The 26,054-nt window shown below is 39.8% G+C and overlaps 1 protein-coding gene across 11 annotated transcripts in view; it reads left to right on the top strand.

Annotated features, from left to right (window-relative positions):
• Positions 1-269: 269 nt before the first annotated feature.
• LOC128513454 (protocadherin alpha-C2-like) overlaps positions 270-26,054 on the top strand; it is a 57,141-nt gene continuing 31,356 nt past the window's right edge. For 2 of the 11 annotated variants that reach the window (XM_053487298.1, XM_053487250.1), the window contains exon 1: positions 270-2,696. In XM_053487298.1, coding sequence (XP_053343273.1) covers positions 300-2,696 — 2,397 coding nt within the window. In that variant the 5' untranslated portion in view covers positions 270-299. Of the gene's footprint in view, positions 2,697-3,320; positions 5,884-7,411; positions 9,885-10,346; positions 12,861-14,445; positions 16,993-22,256; positions 24,715-26,054 lie in introns of those variants that run through there. The other 9 variants (XM_053487268.1, XM_053487212.1, XM_053487259.1 and 6 more) reach the window with 5 other exon arrangements.

The raw sequence follows: 26,054 nt of genomic DNA on the forward strand, positions 1-26,054 counted from the left end.
TGATGTTAATTTGGATGTCGCTGTCCATTACTGTGGTCCTGAAGATAGACTAATCTCTTCATTTAGCGGAACTCGCTGACGTTTGTCTCCGGGTGTCGCTGTTTGCTAGTAAATGACACTGTCCGGCGCATGCTCTTGTAGTAAGAGGGAGTGAGTATAATTCTCAGATATCCATTTTATCTAAGAGGACCACAGGACTTTCCGTGATCGCCTTTCTAATACTTTATAGCTTATATATTCAAGTGAAAAGTAAGAGAAACTACAGAGAGCTTTCAGAGAGGAGCCAAATCAACTGAAGCATGAAGACTATAGAGTGCATGTGCTTCATGATCTTTTCTTTTGTATTTTGGGCAACATGGAGACCGGCTTTGTCAGTCACGCGTTACTCTATAGCAGAGGAGATGGAAAGGGGGTCTACTGTTGCGAATCTAGCTGCAGACTTTGGACTGGACGTAGGGGCTCTTGCTCAACGAGAGGTAAAGTTAGATATATTTACTAACAAAAAATACTTGGATGTTAATAAGAAAACTGGGGAGCTGTACATTGTTGAAAGAATAGATAGAGAAGGCATTTGTCAGATCAAAACGTCAAACTGTTTCATTAAATTGGATATGATAATCAAAAGCCCACTTCGTATTTTTAACATTGAATTAGAAATCACAGATATAAATGATAATGCTCCATATTTTAGAATGGACAAGGTAGAATTGGATGTCTCCGAGTCCGCATCGCCTGGTGAAAGATTTTCTTTACCCAATGCTCAAGACCCGGATGTAGGAGCTAACGCTATACATACTTACAGAATTAGTGAAAGTGATCATTTTACAATAGACATTCATTCTGGTAGTGATGGTACAAAGTATGTCGACTTGGTCCTTAAAAAAGCATTAGACCGTGAAGCACAGCCTATCCATAATCTTATTCTCACTGCTGTGGATGGCGGTGTGCCTGCACGCTCTGGAACTGCCAATATTATTGTTCGTGTGCTAGATACAAACGACAACGCCCCTCAGTTTGACCTCTCATTGATGACCGTGAAAATGAATGAAAATTCACCGATAGGAACACTTGTTACTAAACTAAACGCAGCCGATGCTGATGAAGGCTCAAACGCAGACATAACGTATTCTTTTACCCTTTATACCTCAGAAAAAACGCAAGAGGTATTCAATTTAAATTCAAAAACTGGTGAAATAATTGTTAAAGGCACTATAGATTTTGAAGATATGAAAATATTTGAGATGCACATAGAGGCCAAAGATAACGGCCCTGTTCCGCTGTCCAGTCAGTGTAGAATAACAGTGGATATTATAGACATGAATGACAATTATCCAGAGATAACCATCAAATCATTGAAAAACACTGTAAAAGAGGACATTCCTGTAGGCACAGTCATAGCCCTTGTAGGTGTTAGTGACAGAGACACGGGGGAAAATGGCAAAGTTAATCTCACAATAAACAAAAACATACCATTTACTCTAAATAAGTCATCTGAGTATCACTACGAACTGATAATCTCCGAATCATTAGATCGAGAAATAACTCCGGAATATGATATTACTTTAGTAGTGACAGACAGGGGAAATCCTCCACTGTCCGACAATGAAACCATAACAGTGCATTTACTGGACGTTAATGATAACGCGCCTCGGTTCCCACTGAGTTTCTACAAGATAGCGATAATGGAAAATAATCCGCCCGGGGCTTTGTTGTCCTCTTTAACTGCCAATGACCCAGATTTACATGAAAATCAGTATCTAGTTTATTTTATAATAGAAAGGGAAATAACAAACACCTCAATGTCAATGCTTTTCTCTATTAATCCAGAGAACGGTAATCTTTACGCACTAAAAACATTTGATTATGAGATAGAGAAGGAGTTTCTTTTCCACGTCGAGGCCAGAGACTCTGGTGTTTCTCCACTCAGCACAAACGTAACAGTTCACATAATTATCATGGACCAGAACGACAACACACCGGTTATAGTGTCTCCATGGCGCGCGCATGGATCAGTGGTGGAGGAAAAAATACCAAGATCCACAGATAAAGGAACTCTTATAGCCAAAGTTATTGCGATAGATACAGACTCTGTGCACAACTCTCGCGTTACATACCAGTTTCTCCAGAACACTGATGCTACATTGTTCAGTCTGGACCAGTACAACGGAGAGATACGGACCACGAGAATGTTCAGTTACAGAGACTCGCGCCACCAGCGGCTCGTGGTGATCGCCAAGGATAATGGAGAGCCTTCTCTGTCTGCTACAGTCACCATCAAACTGTCCACAGTGGAGACTGCACTTAAAAGTTATGCTGACATGACGGAAGTACCTTTAGAATATGACATCTTTTCAGATCTAAACCTGTATCTGGTAATCGGACTGGGCTCGGTGTCATTCCTCTTACTAATTACTATATTGGTGACCATTGTGCTGAAGTGTCAGAAACAGAAACCAGCCAGTAAAGCTGCTCCTCCTTGTAGGAACAGTGTGATCAGTGAGAGGAACTCTACCATCGCAGATTCTACACTCGTGTCCAATGATGCCTACTGGTACAGTTTGTTTCTAGCAGAGACCAGAAAAGGAAAGCTGGTAGTTAGACAACCTGTGCCAAAGGGGACGAGATACGTTGTGTCGAGTATACCGAGGAGCACAGGAATGACTGAGACTAGTGACTCAGCGGCATCTACTCTCCAGGTAAGACAGCAAATACTGGCATAGGCCTACATGTATTTAAGGAGATCTCAATATTACAGTTCACAATGCTTAATTTTTACACTGGGTAAGCAAAAGTCATACTTAAACAAACAAACAAACAAACAATTGGTATTTATGTTCACATCACATATAAAATTTGGATTATACACCAGGCAAAACAAGATCATGTTTTTAGCAAGAGTAAAGAACATAAGCATAAATTGTACTTTCAGAGGGTGCAAACTGAATTTCAGATGTGTGTTCCACAAATCGTTTAACTACATAATTAGGTTGGTGGTGGCCTTTTTGTCATGTTTTTTTTTAACGAAGGTAGTTGTAACAGTAGTGAAAGTGATACTTTTTGTGACTATTAATGTGATTATTGGGGGTGCTTACCGATTTTTTCGTATTAGTTTTTTTTATTTATTCTATAATGATGTACAATTTACTGAGGCTAGAGAGATTATTTCCCCAGTATATTCTTATTTAACATGTATCTTTCGGCCTGTGCAAAACGTGGCGCTGTATTCCAGGAAAAAGAATCATAGGAGTGTCCGATGGGCGGACATGCCTGTCGCCATCACAGTGGAAAACTGGGCGATCATAAAGGGCATCGTGCTTAAAAGGATTTACATCAATTACCGCAATCCCGCGTAAAGAAGTCTTTTACTTCTCTCAAAACGTGACATAATTTAGTAATATCTACTTTGTCTTCTTAATGGAGTTCGAAGTCCTATCGGAAAGTTACTGATTTGTGCAGGAAAAACGATAGAAGGAGACAATGGGGGTTCATATGAACGCGCGGTGCTGGAGAAGGTACGTCTCGGGTGTTGTCCTATTCTCTGCCATGATTCAGACATCATTTACTGTAACTCACTATTCTATACCTGAAGAGATGGAGGAAGGATCGGTGGTTGCAAATCTAGCAACAGATTTAGGACTGGATTTAGACACGCTAATTAAACGAAAGGTTCGACTAGATGTTATTGCGAATAAGAAATATCTCGGCATAAACAAAGAGAAAGGGGAACTCTTCATATTAGAAAAGATTGACCGTGAACATCTTTGTCCTGCTAAAACGACTTGTTTTTTGAAAATGGAAGTGATTGTGGAGAACCCTGTGCGCATATTTTATATAGAATTAGAAATAACTGATATTAATGACAATAACCCTAATTTTCGACGGGACACTATTCATTTGGACATTTTAGAATCAACGCCAGCAGGTGAAAGGTTTTCTGTCAGCAATGCGGTGGATTCGGATGTTGGATCCAATTCGGTTAAAACATACTATCTAAGCGAAAGCGATCACTTTGGTATAGAGATACAGTCTGGTAGAGACGGCTCAAAATTTGCTGATTTAATTTTAAAGAAGACATTAGATCGTGAAGTTCAAGCTGTCCATAATCTGATACTTACTGCTGTGGATGGCGGAGTTCCTGCGCGCTCTGGTACAGCCAGCATTGTGGTTCGAGTGCAGGATGCAAACGACAACGCACCCAAGTTTGATCGGGAAAGCTATTCGATCAATGTAACAGAGAACTCGCCTATAGGAAGCCTAGTCGTTAAACTGAATGCAACTGACTTAGATGAAGGCTATAACTCAGATATTACATACTCGTTTGGCCTGTATACTTCCGAAAAAGCTCAAGAGGCTTTTAGTTTAAGCCCAGACACTGGTGAGATAAAAGTTAAAGAAATTATTAATTATGAAGATTTTCGAATTTATAATATGGAGATTATAGCAAAAGATAAAGGTACTAATTTCTTATCGGGAACGTGTAAAGTAACAATTATGATTACAGACATGAATGACAATCATCCAGAAATTTCGGTAAGATCCTTTACAAGTCCGGTTAAAGAGGACATCGCCGTGGGATCAGTTGTTGCAGTGATTAGTGTAAGTGATAAAGATTCGGGTAAAAATGGTCAAATTGATCTTCATATTCCTACAAATTTACCTTTTGCACTAAAAGAATCATCGGAGAATTATTACGAGCTCGTGATATCCGAACCATTGGACCGTGAGCAAGTTGCAGAATATGACATCACGTTTACCGTTATTGACAGAGGAAACCCTCCTTTATCTGATAATGAAACTGTAACTCTAGAGCTGCTGGACATTAATGACAACGTGCCACAGTTTCCACAATCATTTTATACAATACGGGTTGTGGAAAATAATTCGCCTGGAGCTTTACTGAGTTCCCTTAGTGCACACGATCCAGACCTCCATGAAAATCAGTATCTAGTTTATTTTATAATAGAAAAGGAAATCGCAAACACCTCAATGTCAATGTTGTTCTCCATTAATCCAGAGAACGGCAACCTTTACGCACTAAAAACATTTGATTATGAGATAGAGAAGGAGTTTCTTTTTCATATCGAGGCCAGAGACTCTGGTGTTCCTCCACTCAGCAGTAACGTAACAGTTCACATAATCATCATGGACCAGAACGATAACTCACCTGTTATTGTGTCTCCGTGGCGCGCGCATGGATCAGTGGTGGAGGAGAAAATACCAAGATCCACAGATAAAGGAACTCTTATAGCCAAAGTAATTGCTATAGATACAGACTCTGTGCACAACTCTCGCGTTACATACCAGTTTCTCCAGAACACTGATGCTACATTATTTAGTCTGGACCAGTACAACGGAGAGATACGGACCACGAGAATGTTCAGTTACAGAGACTCGCGCCACCAGCGGCTCGTGGTGATCGCCAAAGATAACGGAGAGCCATCTCTTTCTGCCACAGTCACCATCAAACTGTCCACAGTGGAGACTGCACTTAAAAGCTATGCTGACATGACTGATGTACCTTTGGAATATGACATATTTTCCGATTTAAACCTGTATCTGGTAATCGGCCTGGGCTCTGTGTCATTCCTGTTACTGATCACCATACTGGTGACCATTGTGCTGAAGTGTCAGAAACAGAAACCAGCCAGTAAAGCTGCTCCTCCCTGTAGGAACAGTGTGATCAGTGAGAGGAACTCTACCATCGCAGATTCCACTCTGGTGTCCAACGATGCATACTGGTACAGTTTGTTTCTAGCAGAGACCAGGAAAGGAAAGCTGGTAGTTAGACAACCTGTACCAAAGGGTACAAGATACATTGTGTCCAGCATACCGAGGAGCACAGGAATGACTGAGACTAGTGACTCAGCTGCATCTACTCTACAGGTAACATATTTTTGATCAACAATGGTACCGATATTTTTATCCTCAAGTGTCAACGTACTCATTTAAGACTTTAGTTTTGTTGGTAGAAGTTTTTGAAAATAATATTTCCTATCTGGGGTTGTCCTAGCAATATATTAACCCTCTCATGGTGCTAATTTCATGCAGTCTAAAATGACCATCCAATTATGGCTAATTATAGATCCCTAATATTGCAATCTTATTATTTATCCAGAACATTACACATTTTTAAATTATATTTGATATTTATGGTCCATCTGCTTCACTGACCTAAGCTCATAGAGCTAATTTTTTTGTTTATGATTTATTCTCACTATTACACATATTCAGATGAAACATATTATGCTATTTATATTTTATTGTGCTCTACATGCTATATTCTGGCAAAGATTAAAAAGAACATTTGTTTAAAAAAAAAAGTATTTTTAAATAGTAGAACAAAATAGCATATTTTGTGTTTCTGGAAAAAAGACAGGCTCCAAAATAAATGTGGAAACAAACATAGCAAAATTAATGTCTGAAAACATTTAAAATAATAACAACAGTATTACTAACAATAATCAAAAATATTTTCTAGGTTGCACATGTAGTAGTATAGTTTAGTATAATAGTATAGTAGTTTAGTATATGAGGTTTGTTGCATGTGATAAGCAAATATTGCATACTGCTGTATTCATAATCTGCAGGTTTACTGTTTAAACCTGAATGTTTCAAAGCATAACTGTCCTGGAATTACAAAGTGCTCATATCTTTATTTTTCAATTAGACAGTTTGCTTGGGATTTAATATTTGAAATGGCAAACATCCCCTAAAAGTGACCCAAAGCTCATCAGCTCTAATGTCTGGATGCTCTACCCAATTCTACCCACCTTCTCTGATCACTGCCATTTTGTTTTGTTGACAGGAGCTTAATATAGTATCAGGTTGTGGAAGCAAATCACCCATAACAATACATGAAATGTCTAAAGTACAAAAAAATAATTCTTCATCACATAAATTCATGATAGATTAGTTGTTGATGTTTGACAGGTCTACCTTATTCCCATCTATATATTATTGAAACGTTGTTTTTTTGTCTGAAAATGTCAACATATGTTGTCCAGTGTGGAATGCTAACAAAAGTAGTGTGTGTGTGTGTGTGTGTGTGTGTGTGCAGGCTTGGAAGGGTATGTGTTTAGATACACAATCAATGTAACCTCATGATGGTCGGATTCATTTAACTACATTTTCAGGAAGAAAACCTGTAAATTGGTCAAGCTCAACTGAAAAATAATAGAAGAGGTAAATATGTAAGAATTAGCACTACTCATCTTGGAATGAATGTTATTGCAAACATTATTTTCGTTTTCGGCAAAAGCGTACCGTTTCAGTCTATGCACACGGCGTCGCTACTCACCACGTAAACATCTCAGGGCAAGATATTCCTTCATAGCGCTAAGTGGGTCGTTTGAACAGTGGATTTCTTTTGTTAAGTGAAACGGTTTGAGGTGATCTCGTTGTGCACCGACCTTTACCTTTTTTGTCCATATATTTTTCTGATGTCTTGTAGTCACGTTGCGCACCGAGTGTAAACAATGGATGTAACTGTTAAACACCCGAAGTGGATGAGGTATGGCTCGATCTTTGTATTTATTTCCGCTATTATCAATATAGCCGTGGCAGTTACTCATTACAGTATTCCCGAGGAAATGGAAAAGGGATCGTTTGTAGCGAATATAGCAGCTGATATGGGACTGGACATCAAAAGCTTAGTGAGGCGTAAGATACGCTTAGACGTGATATCCAATCGAAAATATTTAGAGATAAACAAAGAGACAGGAGATTTGTATATCGCAGAAAAAATTGATAGAGAGTCCCTGTGTCCATCAAAAACGACAAACTCGTGTTTTCTTAAATTAGAGGCTTCACTTGAAAATCCAGTGAGAATGTTTAATTTCGAATTACTAATAATGGATATTAACGACAATGCTCCTAATTTCCGACGAGATACAATGCACTTGGATATCTCTGAGTCAACACTGCCCGGAGAAAGATTTTCTCTTAACAATGCTGTGGATCCAGATATAGGGACAAATTCGATCAAAACATATTTTCTGAGTGAAAGTGAACACTTCTCCATAGAAATACAAACTGGAAGAGATGGATCAAAGTTTGTTGATTTAATTTTAAACAAAGCCTTGGACAGAGAAGAAAGGGCTGTTCATTTTTTGACACTTACAGCCGTAGATGGCGGAGTGCCTTCGCGATCAGGTACAGCTAGTGTCATCATTCGTGTGCTGGATACGAATGACAACGCCCCAAAATTTGAAAAGGAAAGTTTTGAAATATATCTTACCGAGAACGCTCCTATTGGTAGCTTAGTTGTACAATTAAATGCGACGGATTTAGACGAAGGTTCCAATTCTGAAATTACTTATTCATTCAGTATCTACACATCTGAAAAAACCCAAGAGACGTTTAGTTTAAATGAATATAACGGTGAAATCAGAGTAAAAGAAATGATCAATTACGAAGACTTTAATATTTATAACATAGAGATAATAGCCAAAGATAACGGGGTAAATCATTTGCTGGGGAAATGCAAATTAACAATTATTATCTCCGACATGAATGACAATCACCCAGAAATTTCCATAAAGTCATTTCAAAGTCCAATTAAAGAGGATGTTGTTCTTGGCACTGTCATTGCAATAATCAGTGTGAACGATAAAGATTCGGAAGAAAATGGTCAAATCGACGTTCATATTAACGAAGACCTACCATTTGAGCTTAAGGAGTCAGCTAACAATTATTACGAGCTAGTAGTTGCAGAACTGTTAGACCGTGAAAAGGTTGTAGAATATGACATCACGTTTACTGTTACTGACCGAGGAAATCCTCCTTTATCTGATAACGAAACTGTAACTCTAGAACTGCTGGACGTTAATGACAACGTGCCACAGTTTTCCAAGTCAATGTATACAATACAGGTTATGGAAAATAATCCACCTGGAGCTTTGTTAAGTTCTTTAACCGCTGTTGACCCAGACCTCCATGAAAATCAGTATCTAGTTTATTTCATATTAGAAAAGGAAATAGTGAACACCTCAATGTCAATGCTCTTCTCCATTAATCCAGAGAACGGTAATCTTTACGCACTAAAGACATTTGACTATGAAATAGAGAAGGAGTTTGTTTTTCATATTGAGGCCAGAGACTCTGGTGTACCTCCACTCAGCAGTAACGTTACTGTTCAGGTAATTATAATAGACCAAAATGATAACCCACCGGTTATAGTGTCTCCGTGGCGCGCACATGGATCAGTGGTTGAGGAAAAAATACAGAGATCCACTGATAAAGGAACTCTTATAGCCAAAGTGATTGCTATAGACACAGACTCAGTGCACAACTCTCGGATTACATACCAGTTTCTCCAGAACACTGATGCTACATTGTTCAGTCTGGACCAGTACAACGGAGAGATACGGACCACGAGAATGTTCAGTTACAGAGACTCGCGCCACCAGCGGCTCGTGGTGATCGCCAAAGATAACGGAGAGCCCTCTCTGTCTGCTACAGTCACCATCAAACTGTCCACAGTGGAGACCGCACTTAAAAGCTATGCTGACATGACGGAAGTACCTTTAGAATATGACATCTTTTCCGATTTAAACCTATATCTTGTAATAGGACTGGGCTCGGTGTCATTTTTGTTACTAATCACTATATTGGTGACCATCGTGCTGAAGTGTCAGAAACCAAAGGCCAGTAAAGCTGCTCCCCTCTGTAGGAACAGTGTGATCAGTGAGAGGAACTCTACCATCGCGGATTCCACGCTTGTGTCCAACGATGCCTACTGGTACAGTTTGTTTCTAGCAGAAACCAGAAAAGGAAAGCTGGTAGTTAGACAACCTGTACCAAAAGGGTCAAGATACATTGTGTCCAGTATTCCTAGGAGCACAGGAATGACTGAGACTAGTGACTCAGCTGCATCTACTCTCCAGGTAGGAAGGAATTTCTTACATAAAATATATCATAGACTAATAACAAAATAAAAAAAAGAAAGTAAGTAAGAAAGAACAAGTTTAAAGGCAATTGATAAGTATTAATTGCGGGTATGTTTCACTTATAAAAGGCTTTAATCAGCCTATTCTTTACCCTTGTGAATATGTGTTTTTTTTTGTCAGTAACACAGGCGTTAATCTTGAAGCATTAAATTATATTTTAAGGAAATTTTTTAAGGATTTGTTAACAGTCTTTTTTAAGTGAATCTTAAATATTTAATTCAAGAGTTTGCATAACAGTGTGTATTCAGTATAATTTAATGCATTTTGCGATGTGTTGCGCACAGTGTCGCTGTTCTCCATGAAACGCATTATTTTTAATCACTCCCTTGCAGTCACTCAGGAGATGGTGGATCAGCTCTTTGTGTGGCCATGTCAGAATCCGCCAGTTCAACATTTAAGCAATCTTAACGATTCACGCACCGTTATAACGTTTTTGTTACCTATTAACATTAGGATATCGTCATTGCTTGGTGATCATATTCTCTGGTTATAACACTCATGATACACATGACAATGGATTTTCGACTAAGCGGTTCGTTAATGAAAAGGTACGTTGTCTCCTTCGTTTTGTCTGTTTTCCTAAATACAGCAGCGGCTGTTACTCATTATTCTATTCCTGAGGAAATGGAGGCAGGTTCCGTGGTATCTAATTTAGCTACGGATCTTGGCTTGGATGTTAAGACTTTAAGCAAACGCAAGATACGACTGGATAATTTGTCTAATAAAAAATATCTGGACATTAACAAAGAAACTGGCGATCTGGTAATCTTGGAGAGGATTGACCGCGAACATATTTGCACGTCTAAATCGACTTGCATTTTGAAGCTTGATGCAACGACAGAAAATCCTGTAAGGATGTTTAACATTGAATTGGAAATTGTGGATATTAACGACAATGCTCCCCATTTCAGAAGAGACACCATGCATTTAGACATTTCTGAATCCACGCCTGTTGGAGAACGATTTTCATTAAATAATGCAGTTGATCCTGACATCGGAGTAAACTCAATTAAAACGTATTATCTCAGTGACAGTGATCACTTTTCTATCGAAATACAAACTGGTCGTGATGGTTCGAAATTTACAGATTTAATTTTGAAAAAATCTTTAGACAGAGAGGAAGTGGCAATCCATAATCTGATACTCACTGCTGTGGATGGCGGAGTTCCTGCGCGTTCTGGCACAGCCAGCATTATTGTGCGCGTTCTTGACACTAACGACAACGCTCCTCAGTTTGATAAAGACAATTACACCATAAATGTAACGGAAAACTCTCCGATCGGAAGTCTTGTGGTAAAATTAAATGCAACCGACGCCGATGACGGATCTAATTCCGCCCTCACGTACGCATACAGTTTATATACCACAGAAAAAACGCAGCAAACGTTCAGTTTAAATCCAGATACTGGGGAAATTAGAGTGAAAGAAATGATTAATTACGAGGATTTTAGGATTTATGACATGGAAATTGTGGCAACAGACAAAGGAACAAATTCCTTATCTGGGAATTGCAAAGTAAGAATTTTAATCGCGGATATGAATGACAATCATCCAGAAATATCCATACGATCATTTACAAGTCCAATCAAAGAGGATGTAGGTGTAGGGACTGTTATTGCAGTAATCAGTGTGAGTGATAAAGATTCTGGAGAAAATGGGCAAATTGACGTTGATATTTCAGAAAAACTACCTTTTGCTCTAAAGGAATCATCAGATAATTATTACGAGCTCTTTATTTCAGAGCCGTTGGACCGCGAAAAAGTTGCAGAGTACGATATTACTTTCACCGTTACTGACAGAGGAAATCCTCCATTAACTGATAATGAAACTGTAACCCTGGAGCTGATGGACGTTAATGACAACGCCCCACAGTTTGCAAAATCATTTTTTACATTGCAAGTTATGGAAAATAATCCACCCGGAGCTTTACTGAGCTCCCTTACGGCGCACGACCCAGACCTCCATGAAAATCAGTACCTCGTTTATTTTATAGTAGAAAAGGAAATAGTGAATACGTCTATGTCAATGCTTTTCTCCATTAATCCAGAGAACGGTAATCTTTACGCATTAAAGACATTTGATTATGAGATAGAGAAGGAGTTTCTTTTTCATATCGAGGCCAGAGACTCTGGTGTTCCTCCACTCAGCAGTAACGTAACTGTGCACATTATTATTATGGACCAGAACGACAACTCACCGGTTATAGTGTCTCCATGGCGCGCACATGGATCAGTGGTTGAGGAGAAAATACCAAGATCAACAGATAAAGGAACTCTTATAGCCAAAGTAATTGCTATAGACACAGACTCTGTGCACAACTCCCGGATTACATACCAGTTTCTCCAGAACACTGATGCTACATTATTCAGTCTGGACCAGTACAACGGAGAGATACGGACCACGAGAATGTTCAGTTACAGAGACTCACGCCACCAGCGGCTCGTTGTGATCGCCAAGGATAACGGAGAGCCTTCTCTGTCTGCTACAGTCACCATCAAACTGTCCACAGTGGAGACTGCACTTAAAAGCTATGCTGACATGACGGAAGTACCTTTAGAATATGACATCTTTTCAGATTTAAACCTGTATCTGGTAATCGGACTGGGCTCGGTGTCATTCCTCTTACTGATCACCATACTGGTGACCATCGTGCTGAAGTGTCAGAAACCGAAGACTAGTAAAGCTGCTCCTCCCTGTAGGAACAGTGTGATCAGTGAGAGGAACTCTACCATCGCAGATTCCACGCTTGTGTCCAACGATGCATACTGGTACAGTTTGTTTCTAGCAGAGACCAGGAAAGGAAAGCTGGTAGTTAGACAACCTGTACCAAAAGGGTCAAGATACATTGTGTCCAGTATTCCTAGGAGCACAGGAATGACTGAGACTAGTGACTCAGCTGCGTCTACCTTACAGGTAGGAATACATTTCTAATGTATTGTATATACAGGATCACTTATACCATTAACATTGTGATGACCTTGATTTTAATTCACCCTTGAACCACTGGTGTGCTATTTGTCTCGCACCTGCACGTTGGTAACTGATTCTTTGGGTACCGTGGGTACTGGGAGAGCCCTCAGTTAAACTATGCTGTTTATCCTGCACATCCCATAGTTGCTCGATCGGATTGGGAGCTGGGGAGTTTGGTGGTCAAGTTGCCAACCCTGGGCTTTTGACTTCTGGGCCTATGCATGGCGGGCTGTGGTGCACTGTTTGTTCTGGTGCCTACCTTTGGTGGTCATAAAGGGATGGACACAGTCAGAAACAATGCTCAGGTAGCCCGTGGCATTTAAACGATACCCAATTGGCACTAAGGGGTCTAACGTGTGCCAAGAAAACATCCCCCACACCATTACACCACCACCACCAGCCTGCACAATGGTAACAAGGCATGATGGATCCATGTTCTCATTCTGTTTGCGCCAAATTTTTACTTTACCATTTGAATGTCTTAACAGAAATCGAGACACATCAGACCAGGCAACATTTTTCCAGTCTTCAACTGCCTAATTCTGGGGAGCTTGTACAAATTGTAGCCTCTTTTTCCTATTTGTAGTGGAGATGAGTGGTACCCGGTGGGGACTTCTGCTGTTGTAGCCCATCCGCCTCAAGGTTGTGCATGTTGTGGCTTCACAAATGCTTTGCTGCATACCTCGGTTGTAACTTGTGTTTATTTCAGTCAAAGTTGTTTTTCTATCAGCTTGAATCAGTCAGCCCATTCTCCTCTGATCTCTAGCATCAACAAGACATTTCCGCCCACAGGACTGCCGCATACTGTTTTTTTTTCTCTTTTTACACTATTCTTTGTAAACCCTAGAAAGGGTTGTGCGTGAAAATCCCAGTAACTGAGCAGATTGTGAAATACTCAGACCGGCCCGTCTGGCACCAACAACCATGCCACGCTCAAAATTGCTTAAATTACCTTTCTTTTCCATTCTGACATTCAGTTTGGAGTTCAGGAGATTGTCTTGATCAGGACCACACCCCTAAATGCAACTGCCAGGTGATTGGTTGATTAAATAATTGCATTAATGAGAAATTAAACAGGTGTTCCTAATAATACTTTAGGTGAGTGTACAGTATATTCTGTACTGTTGATAGATAGATAGATAGATAGATAGATACTAATTGTAGAAGATAAGCAATAGTTATTCAGTACGAGCGCGCTTTATATAAAACATTTTCTCTTATTATCAAACTACTCTTGTTCTTGTGCGTGTCCATGTAAGGGTCGCATACGGTATTCTCGAGGCATTACAATGGAAGGAACTTCATACTATAAATCAAACTAAGAGATTTTACGTGCAGGTTGAATATTTATTTAAGGGGAGGGGGGTTTCGTTAAAGTGTTATAAAAAGTTGCTGCGTAGTGCATCGTGTGGTTTTCTGCACACAGTGTCGCTGTTCTCCATGAAATGAATTATTTCACATTACTTCCTTACAGTGGTTGAGGAGATGAAGGGATGGTGGAAGTGCGGCTGTCTCAGAAACTGTCAGTTCAACATTTAAACCGATTTTAAACGATTTATGCAGCGTTCTGACGTTGTAAACTGTTAGCGGTTTCATTCGGAGATTGTCTAGCACTCGGTTGCCATTTTCCCTGGTTTCTTTTGTTGTAAGACTCCTACGACATTAGACAATGGATTTTAGACCAAGAGGTTCGGTAATGAAAAGGTACGTTGTCTCCATCGTTTTGTCTGTTTTCCTAAATACAGCGGCAGCTGTTACTCATTATTCTATTCCTGAGGAAATGGAGGCAGGTTCCGTGGTATCTAATTTAGCTACGGATCTTGGCTTGGATGTTAAGACTTTAAGCAAACGCAAGATACGACTGGATAATTTGTCTAATAAAAAATATCTGGACATTAACAAAGAAACTGGCGATCTGGTAATCTTGGAGAGGATTGATCGCGAATATATTTGCACAACTAAATCAGCAGCAACTTGCATTTTGAAGCTTGATGCAACCATAGAAAATCCTGTAAGGATGTTTAACATTGAATTGGAAATTATGGATATCAACGACAATGCTCCCCATTTCAGAAGAGACACCATGCATTTAGACATTTCTGAATCCACGCCTGTTGGAGAACGATTTTCATTAAATAATGCAGTTGATCCTGACATCGGAGTAAACTCAATTAAAACGTATTATCTCAGTGACAGTGATCACTTTTCTATCGAAATACAAACTGGTCGTGATGGATCAAAATTTACAGATTTAATTTTGAAAAAATCTTTAGACAGAGAGGAAGTGGCAATCCATAATCTGATACTCACTGCTGTGGATGGCGGAGTTCCTGCGCGTTCTGGCACAGCCAGCATTATTGTGCGCGTTCTTGACACTAACGACAACGCTCCTCAGTTTGATAAAGACAATTACACCATAAATGTAACGGAAAACTCTCCGATCGGAAGTCTTGTGGTAAAATTAAATGCAACCGACGCCGATGACGGATCTAATTCCGCCCTCACGTACGCATACAGTTTATATACCACAGAAAAAACGCAGCAAACGTTCAGTTTAAATCCAGATACTGGGGAAATTAGAGTCAAAGAAATGATTAATTACGAGGATTTCAGGATTTATGACATGGAAATTGTGGCAACAGACAAAGGAACAAATTCCTTATCTGGGAATTGCAAAGTAAGAATTTTAATCGCGGATATGAATGACAATCATCCAGAAATATCCATACGATCATTTACAAGTCCAATCAAAGAGGATGTAGGTGTAGGGACTGTTATTGCAGTAATCAGTGTGAATGATAAAGATTCTGGAGAAAATGGGCAAATTGACGTTGATATTTCAGAAAAACTACCTTTTGCTTTAAAGGAATCATCAGATAATTATTACGAGCTATTTATTTCAGAGCCGTTGGACCGCGAAAAAGTTGCAGAGTACGATATTACTTTTACTGTTACTGACAGAGGAAATCCCCCATTAACTGATAATGAAACTGTAACACTAGAGCTGCTTGATGTTAATGACAACGCCCCACAGTTTCCACAATCATTTTTTACATTGCAAGTTATGGAAAATAATCCACCCGGAGCTTTGCTGAGTTCTGTCACCGCGCAGGATCCAGACCTTCATGAAAATCAGTACCTCGTTTATTTCATAATAGAAAAAGAAATAGTAAACACCTCAATGTCCATGCTCTTCTCCATTAATCCAGAAGACGGTAATCTTTACGCACTAAAGTCATTTGATTATGAAATAGAGAAGGAGTTTCTTTTTCATATCGAGGCCAGAGACTCTGGTGTTCCTCCACTAAGCAGTAATGTAACGGTTCACATTATTATCATGGACCAGAACGACAACTCACCGGTTATAGTGTCTCCATGGCGCGCACATGGATCAGTGGTTGCAGAGAAAATACCAAGATCTACAGATAAGGGAACTCTTATAGCAAAAGTTATTGCTATAGATACAGACTCTGTGCACAACTCACGCATTACATATCAGTTTCTCCAGAACACTGATGCTACATTATTCAGTCTGGACCAGTACAACGGAGAGATCAGGACTATGAGAATGTTCAGTTACAGAGACTCGCGCCACCAGCGACTCGTTGTGATCGCCAAGGATAACGGAGAGCCTTCTCTTTCTGCTACAGTCACCATCAAACTGTCCACATTGGAGACCGCACTTAAACGCTATGCTGACATGACTGAAGTACCATTAGAATATGACATTTTCTCAGATTTAAATCTGTATCTGGTAATCGGACTGGGCTCGGTGTCATTTTTGTTACTGATCACCATATTAGTGACCATTGTGCTAAAGTGTCAGAAACCAAAGATCAGTAAAGCTGCTCCTCCTTGTAGGAACAGCGTGATCAGTGAGAGGAACTCTACCATCGCAGATTCCACTTTGGTTTCCAACGATGCCTACTGGTACAGTTTATTTCTAGCAGAGACCAGAAAAGGGAAGCTGGTAGTTAGACAACCTGTACCAAAGGGAACAAGATATATGGTGTCCAGTATACCGAGGAGCACAGGAATGACTGAGACTAGTGATTCAGCTGCGTCTACTTTACAGGTAAGAATATGTAGTCTTAAGTCGTTCAAGGAAAAAAAAAACAATCCTTCTTAATTTGTCAATTTGTCTGCTTAATTGTCACTCACAACCATCATGATGGATACCTCTGTCACAATTAATTAAATATCATTTATAGATCAAAACCATTTTTGTTTAATCGAAGGGTCAAAGATCCGGTTGCACACAATTCTATTTTTTTACTTGCCAAATAAATAGAACCTAGCCCTAGGATAGAACAGTAAGCCTTTGGCAGTATTTAACCTTGGCGTCTTCTCATCACAATTGTAACCCTTCTTTCTTTACTTGTCTGACTTTTCTCCAGTCTCTCTCTGGCTGTGGGTAAAAAGCGGGCTACAGTTGAGTTGGCAAAACTTATTTTATTAAGCCAAATAGCACGGTAGTATACAAACTTCTCTCATGTGCTTTTCACACCATGTCACACTCTCACCTGTTCCTCTGGGATAGGTGAGAGTGTGACATGGTACCTAGGACAGGTAACTTGTTAGTTCTTCTTAATGTGAGCAACATAACCAATAAATTAAATATTACACATGCAGGGATATAGACATAATAATAACAATGCAATGTAAATAATAAATAATAATTTTAACTTAATTAAAACACAAATAAATAAATACCATGATATGCAATACCTGTAATAAAAACAAATCAATGCAGTAAACTTAATCCCAAAATGTATTGTTTGTAGGTACTAAGGTTACAGTCTTCCCTTGCTACAAGTGGAAATGTCCTCATTTCAATAAACCAGTAAGAAAATAAATTACAGACATGAGAGAAAACAAAAAGGGCATCTTTGGCAAATATCAGTAACAATAATTTTACACATAAAACAGCAATATAGTCTCATGAAAGGTAGTGTTTAGCCTGAATCATACTCAAAACATTCACATGCAAATTGCAGTGCAACACCTAGTTACAGCACCCAAACAACAAAATACAACACACAAGATGCTGTTACTAACCAATCAAGTCCGTTAGGGGACAAAGTCTCTGTACTTAAGTGGCCGCCTAACCTGATGACCTGCACGATATGTGACCTGCACAGGCCCATGGCTAAGCGAAGCGCGTCCACCAACGTGACTGTTGGTAACATGTGAAGATGGGCTCTAAGACACCTGTATAGTCAACATTAAGATCAGGTACACCAACAGCTGGTTAAATCTTAGCTAAAACAGTCATCTGTGACAAAGCAGGAATTAAGACAGGACAGGGTAACTGTGCTGCAGCTTAGAGGAGCTGCCTCAGTAGCACATAGAAGGGGAACACTAGTGCGATTTCCAACTTTTTTTTTTTTTTTTTTTTTTTTTTCCCTCTTGGCTCTTGACGAAGGCGGTCGCATCTGCTCTCCCTCCCTTATCTCTCCCCGCTTGCTTCTCTTGTCTGTCTTGTGAATATATTCAGAGACTCTTCTCGTCTTGCTCTTAAAAATTAAAAAGGAATATGGATTTGATCAACTGGTCTCTGAATGCAATTGACACGATCTTCTCGACGAGAAGTGTGGGTTCTGGGGAACCTACTTGTCCTGCTGGGACGTTTGCTGCTGGATACACGATGGACGGTTGGGAGAAGTGGCGCATTGTGTGCCTGGCCGCACTGTCTCTGGAGGACGTTGAAGATATCTACCTATTCGGAACTCTGATAACTGGGATTCTGCTGATTGGATTAGGTGGGATACTTGGATATCGAAAAATCTTAAAAGCAGCCAGTCTCAACCCCAAGAGACTGGCTGGCTGGGAAATAGTGGTGACGAGAGCTGTCGGTAATCAGACTGTGGTTCTGGACCGCAAATTGGATAACATCTTGGTGAGACTAGCAGCTATGCAACGTGATTTGGACAGACCTGCAGACCAGTGATGGACATTAAATATCTGTGAAATTGGCAGATATTGTTCGAAACCTGGAAAATATGATTTTCTTTTTCGGCTGCCCCTTTTTTCTTCCAGCTACTGCATTCAAGGCCGTGGCTGGAGTCATAACAAACTCCCCGAAGACCAAGATAACGAGACGCTCTGGAATCCTACTCCCTCCCCCTTCAAGGACACCTGGCGCAGACTATTACGGGATGCTACAGGCTTACAAACTGATACGCACGCACTCACGCACACACATAACAGCTACAGATAGACACTCTACCTTCCCCATATCCAACGCCTTCGTGTGCTTATGTATTCCCTTCAGTGTGGGCAGGCGGAATCGGGACCAGCGCTCTCTAGCTGCAGGGACTGGAGCTGTTTGCCTACATTGGACATTTCCTATCCCCTGTACCCTAATCGTTGCAATGTTTATGTCTTGTGTTTACATGTTTTTTATGTGCTTGTTGCTGAGGTATTTTTGTACCCCTGATCGCACACTGCCCTTTTCGAAGGACAGTCTGGGAGGGGATTTTTTACCCTCGTATCCTAATGTATCTATTTCTTATCTTCTATGATGGCGCTGTTTAGGCGGCTGCCGTCGCGACTCTGTGGTCGCACAAAAACATTTCACTGCATATTGTACTCTGTATGATTGTGTATGTGAGAAATAAAATTTGAATTTGAATGAATGAATGAATAACTTTAAAACTACCTTCCCGCAAATCTACTACTGCGTGATGGGTGAGCAAAAAGTTCCAACCTAGGAACACTGGTTGTGTAATATTCCTGACTACTTGAACTGTGTGGGTGAAAGTTTCAGCACCTAGCCTGATGGTTATGGTAAGTGTGCCTAAATTATCCAGATAATCACCAGTCACTGCCCTAGAAAAAAGGAGAGAACATTGTTAGTCCTCAAGGATAGAATAGACATCCTGAAAGCTTCACTAATCAGTGATTTGTCAGAACCTGTGTCTAGGTAGACTTTGGTGGCAATGTTCTCAATAATAGTTATCACATAGCGTGTGGGGGTTTTATTTGAACGTGGCAATACCTGTTGGGCCTCATCACCAATAGCAGCAGACACTTGGCCCCCAGCATCTGCTACCACTCTTTTCCCTGATCCATGGAGTCTTCAGTAAATCTCACATGATGACTCCTCTCCGTTGGGATTAGGTGTCTTTTCCTGGCTGAGTGGGCTTGGTGTGAGTCATAGCTGGACCTGCGTCTATCATAAGGATGTGGTGAGGTGTATCTGGAGAAATCATGTTGATGTGCATATCTGTCCTTGGAATGGTCAGGAGATCGTTGCCTGTCTGGGCTGTGGTGACAAAAATGATCGCGGCTACTGGAAGAATCATACTCACGATGATTTGGAGAATATGTAGTGGTAGGCGAGTAGTGTCTGTTGCGGCGATCTGGAGAGTTTCTTGAATTGAGATGTTCACTGTGTGACCTGTTTAATCTGTGATAACTGGGTGCAGATGAATAAACAGCACGTTAAGGAGACACTGATGGGGAGTGTTGATCTCTCTCTTCCACGCTCAGGTCTTTGTTCAACTGCAGGGTCATACATGTGTCTGGCAAAATCATTGGGAGAGCGGTAACGAACAGAATGGGTGCAATGTCTTCCAAGCTGAGAAACTTCTAATTTAAGTGCACAAACATCATCTGAGAGCAGTTTAACCACATCAAAAAGTCCAGCAGATTGGTCTGACTGAGTTATTTCATGCTTGGTGGACACCATAGCTGAAAGTGGTTCATCAGGTGAAGCAAGAGAAGCAGCAAGAGGTGTCAAGGTTTGTGCAGAAACAGGTAGAGGAAGGAGTTTCAAGGCCTCCTGTGCACATTCCCACTTACATGCAACAGCTAAAGCATCTTCCAGTGTAGCAGCACCATGTTCATGACATTTTGCTTGGTGAATGGGATCCAAACCAGCAACAAACCGTCTGAAACGTTCCACGGCTCACCATAGTTAAGGAATGCTTCTAATACTAGCCATGTAATTTCTGCAGCATAAACCTCTAAAGGTTCTTTAGGCAAACGCTGTCTAGCATTCACAAGTCTGAAAGTGTAGCAAAAATTTATTTCCTGCCAAAAACTTCATTCAACTTGGCTGCACAGTCCTCATAATCCTGTTGCACATCGGGCGACAAAGACACGCAGGAAGCTAGAGCATCTCCACTAAGACGTGTGGGGAAAATGGTGGCTAGATCTAATTGTTGTCCATCCGCACAAGCTTTAACTGCTAGCTCCGATCTAGTTTTCCATAAAGATAAACTCTCCTTGTCCTTACCATCTCCGTGGAAATATGGCGGTAATTCCACTCTGTAATGCTCCACAGTTTTTGTTGTTGTGTCTTTTTGGTTTCCGTTGCGCGCACCGTCATTATCAGCTGGAGCATCGCCGTCACCAACGCTGTCCACTGAAGACATTTTTTGTACTGTCCAACTCACAGCGTTTAACGTAAAATATCCGGTCTGCCTTTCTACTTCAGACACTGCCCGAGTAATTGCGTCAAAGTCCGAAAAAACACAACTCATGGAGCGCACGTGCAGACAGCAGGCATTTTCCGCGGCGAAAAACCGAGTTGCATGCCTTGGCTAATTAATCCGAAAAAAATTGGGGAAGAAAAAAAAACGCCCCTGCCACCAGTCTGTAACCCTTCTTTCTTGACTTGTCTGACTATTCTCCATGTCTCCATCTGGCTGTGGGGAAAAAGCGGGCTACAGTTGAGTTTGCAAAACTTATTTTATTAAGCTAAACAGCACGACAGTATACAAACTTCCCCCATGTGCTTCTCACACCATGTCGTGCTTCTCACCTGAACCTAAGACAGGTAACTTGTTAGTTCCTCTTAATGTGAGCAACATAACCAATAAATTAAATATTACACATGCAGGGATATAGACAAAATAATAATAATAATAATAATAATAATAATAATAATAATGCAATGTAAATAATAAATAATAATTTCTAAATTAAAACACAAATAAATAAATACCATGATATGCAATACCTGTAATAAAAACAAATCAATGCAGTAAATTTAAAATCCCCAAATGTATTGTTTGTAGGAACAAAGATTACACAATCTTAATTTTTTTTTAAACTTTAAAAAAAACTAATTGATTTTATTTGTTTCTATCTTTTTATACTTTTTAAATATCATACCTCGCAATGATGTCTCATAAGCTAAAACAGAGAGCGTCGCTGTTTACTAAAAAACGCATGTTCATGTACGTCGCCATTATAGTTCATTTTAAGGACACGCACACACCCGTTTGACCAAATGATACTCTCATCGTCTACCGATCTAGATAATACATAATTATTTATAAGACAAAACGCACTCGAGATATTTAAATGCTTATCGCCTTTTTATTTTTTTTTAAAGAAACGATACAAGCGCACAGGATAAACCTTGAGATCTTTATGAGAAACAATGGAAGGCGGTTTAAAACCACAGCCACGGAACTACGCGTCAATCTTCCTTATTTTTACATCGTTCTTATGCGGAGTGTCTGGAGTTACTCATTATTCTATTCCAGAAGAATTGAAGGAAGGATCTGTGGTTGCAAATTTAGCAGCAGATTTGGGACTGGACCTGAAAACAATGAGCAGCCGAAAAATGAGGTTAGACGTACTTTCAAATAAAAAATACATTGAAATAAACAAGGAGACTGGTGAGCTTTATATTTTGGAAAAGATAGACAGAGAAAGTCTTTGTTTCAAGGCAGCAGCAACATGCTTCATTAAAATAGAGGTTACGCTTGAGAACCCCGTAAGAATATTTAACATAGAAATTGAAATCGTGGATATAAATGACAACGCACCACGGTTTCGGAGGGATACAATTCATTTGGATATCTCAGAGTCCACTTCTAAGGGTGAGAGATTTTCTCTTAGTAATGCAATTGATCCTGATATAGGAACGAATTCTATTAAAACGTACCATTTAAGTGTAAGCGAGTATTTTGATATCGAAATGCAGACTGGTAGAGATGGTACCAAGTTTGCTGATTTAATTCTTAGACAAGCTTTGGATAGAGAGACGCAGGCCGTGCACAGTCTAATCCTCACTGCTGTGGATGGCGGAGTCCCAGCGCGGTCCGGCACAGCGAGCATTATAGTGCGGGTACTGGACACAAATGACAACTCCCCTAAATTCGACAAAGAGAGTTATACAATACATTTAATGGAAAACTCCCCAATTGGAAACCTTGTAGTGAAGTTAAACGCAACGGATCTTGATGAGGGATCCAACTCGGATATTGATTATTCGTTTAGTCTGTACACATCTGAGAAGACACAGGAAACGTTTAGTTTAAACCCTAATAATGGTGAGATAAGAGTTAAGGGAGTTATTAATTATGAAGAATTCAGAATCTATGACATGGAGATAATTGCAACAGATAAGGGAATTAGCAGTTTGTCTGGACAATGCAAAGTAACAATTTTAGTGACAGATATGAACGATAATCATCCCGAAATATCTATAAAATCTCTCTCAAATCCAATCAAAGAGGATGTATCTGTAGATACAGTGATAGCCGTGGTTAGTGTCAGTGATAAAGATTCAGGAGAAAATGGTCAAATTGATGTTCATATTTCTGAAAAGTTACCTTTTGCATTAAAAAAATCATCAGATAATTATTACGAGCTCGTTGTTTCAGAACCACTGGACCGTGAAAAGTTTGCAGAATATGACATCACATTTACTGTTACTGACAGAGGAAATCCTATGTTGTCTGATAATGAAACTGTGAGTATTGAGCTGTTGGACGTAAATGACAACGTCCCTCGATTTTCTCAAACAATTTATACTATACAGGTTATGGAAAATAATCCACCTGGGGCCTTACTGAGCTCCCTCACCGCACATGACCCGGATCTTCATGAAAACCAGTACCTTGTTTATTTTATAATAGAAAGGGATATAGTAAACACTTCCATGTCTATGCTGTTTTCCATTAATCCAGAGAACGGTAACCTTTACGCGCTAAAGACATTTGATTATGAGATAGAAAAGGAGTTTCTTTTTCACATTGAGGCCAGGGACTCTGGTGTTCCTCCACTCAGCAGTAACGTAACTGTGCACATTATTATCATGGACCAGAACGATAACTCACCGGTTATAGTGTCTCCATGGCGCGCCCATGGCTCAGTGGTTGAGGAGAAAATACCAAGATCAACAGATAAAGGAACTCTTATAGCAAAAGTAATTGCTATAGACACAGACTCGGTGCACAACTCACGCATTACATATCAGTTTCTCCAGAACACTGATGCTACATTGTTCAGTCTGGACCAGTACAACGGAGAGATACGGACCACAAGAATGTTCAGTTACAGAGACTCGCGCCACCAGCGACTCGTAGTGATCGCCAAGGATAACGGAGAGCCATCTCTTTCTGCCACAGTCACAATCAAACTGTCCACAGTGGAGACTGCACTTAAAAGCTATGCTGACATGACGGAAATTCCTTTAGAATATGACATCTTCTCAGATTTAAACCTGTATCTGGTAATCGGACTGGGCTCAGTGTCATTCCTCTTACTAATTACTATATTGGTGACCATCGTGCTGAAGTGTCAGAAACCGAAAGCCAGTAAAGCTGCTCCTACCTGTAGGAACAGTGTGATCAGTGAGAGGAACTCTACCATCGCAGATTCCACTTTGGTCTCCAATGATGCCTACTGGTACAGTTTGTTTCTAGCTGAAACCAGAAAAGGGAAGTTGGTCGTTAGACAGCCTGTGCCAAAGGGGACGAGATACTTTGTGTCCAGTATTCCTAGGAGCACAGGAATGACTGAGACTAGTGACTCAGCTGCGTCTACTTTACAGGTAATTTAAATGTTTATAAATATTGTAAAGTTCATTTAATGCGAAAAGTGTGTTGTTCTTTCTAAGAACAACATGCGATTTAATGCACATAATTTTTTCATCATCTTTATGAAGCACTTAAACTTTAGCTCCACCACCGATGGTTGTTTCCACATAATGCCATGTTTTATGAGGGACACGAGCTCAACTATATCAGAAATTGCATTGGATGTGGTAACTCGTCTAAACCTTTAGCGTGCCCCTGAATCCAACCTATTTTTGAGCTTTGGGTTTATAATAGACGTAAATTCCAAATACTGGTTAAAACTACAGAAAATATGTGCACCTACAAGTGATAGTGGACGAAATGCACGAATCTCATTATCGAGTAAAAGTAGAGATACCCTTAGTAAAAAAAAAATACTCCAATAAAAGTTATCCGTTAACATTGTCATTGGTGTAAAGCAATTGCCTTCAATTGTAATCAAATATTAGAAGTAAAAGTAGGACGCTGTTATTTTTTCGGGTCTAATGTTATATTATTATTTTTGTAATTAGACTCTTTTTGCTTAATCTACATACCTTGGCACACCGATGATCTCAGTAAATTAGTCTGACATTGGTAAACATTGTTATGAACAGTCAGAAGGCAGGTGAGTAATTCCCATCTGTGTGGCTGAGAAATTACCGGATTTGAAAACTTTCCTTGATTCCTTAGATTAATTATTTTAAACTTGACATCTCTATAAATGCAAAATGAAAAATCTAAAACATTCTAGCGAAATTTCCCAGGTGTCATTTTTAATCTCTTTGATAAAATAGTTTTAAGTGTATGGCTTATAATGCATAGTTTAGCAAATATTATGATTACAGCCGGTGTAAGATGAATTTGTGGAAAAGCAAACTCGGGTAACGTAGAACTTCACTCCACCTGCTAACGATTTAGCCTCATTAGCAACATGTAAAACTAGTCAGTGATTTAGTTTAGCCTAGACTAAGGGCTAACATTAAAATGTTTACAAGTTCACGATATGAATGCAATCAGTCGAAAAGCTTCGAACATTACAAACTAAGGAGAAACAGCCAGTGAACAAGTGAAAATGCATAAAACCTACAGAGATAGCCTGCATTTTGTATTGGTTTGCTGTGTAGTAACACTTTCGTTGCTTAGAGGTTACCAATTACTAAATAAGTCATGCACACAATATAACAATGATGATGACGCATTTATTGTAAACACATACACATTAAAATATTTTGCTGCTGCAAGCAAACATAAGATTACACATTAGGGAAAGATAACCACTAGGGCGAAAACGGGCTTAATACTTAGGTAATGAATCTATATAAGAAGAAATCCT

Source organism: Clarias gariepinus, chromosome 2 (assembly GCF_024256425.1).
Source record: "Clarias gariepinus isolate MV-2021 ecotype Netherlands chromosome 2, CGAR_prim_01v2, whole genome shotgun sequence".
In the NCBI taxonomy this organism is placed as follows: Eukaryota; Metazoa; Chordata; class Actinopteri; order Siluriformes; family Clariidae; genus Clarias; species Clarias gariepinus.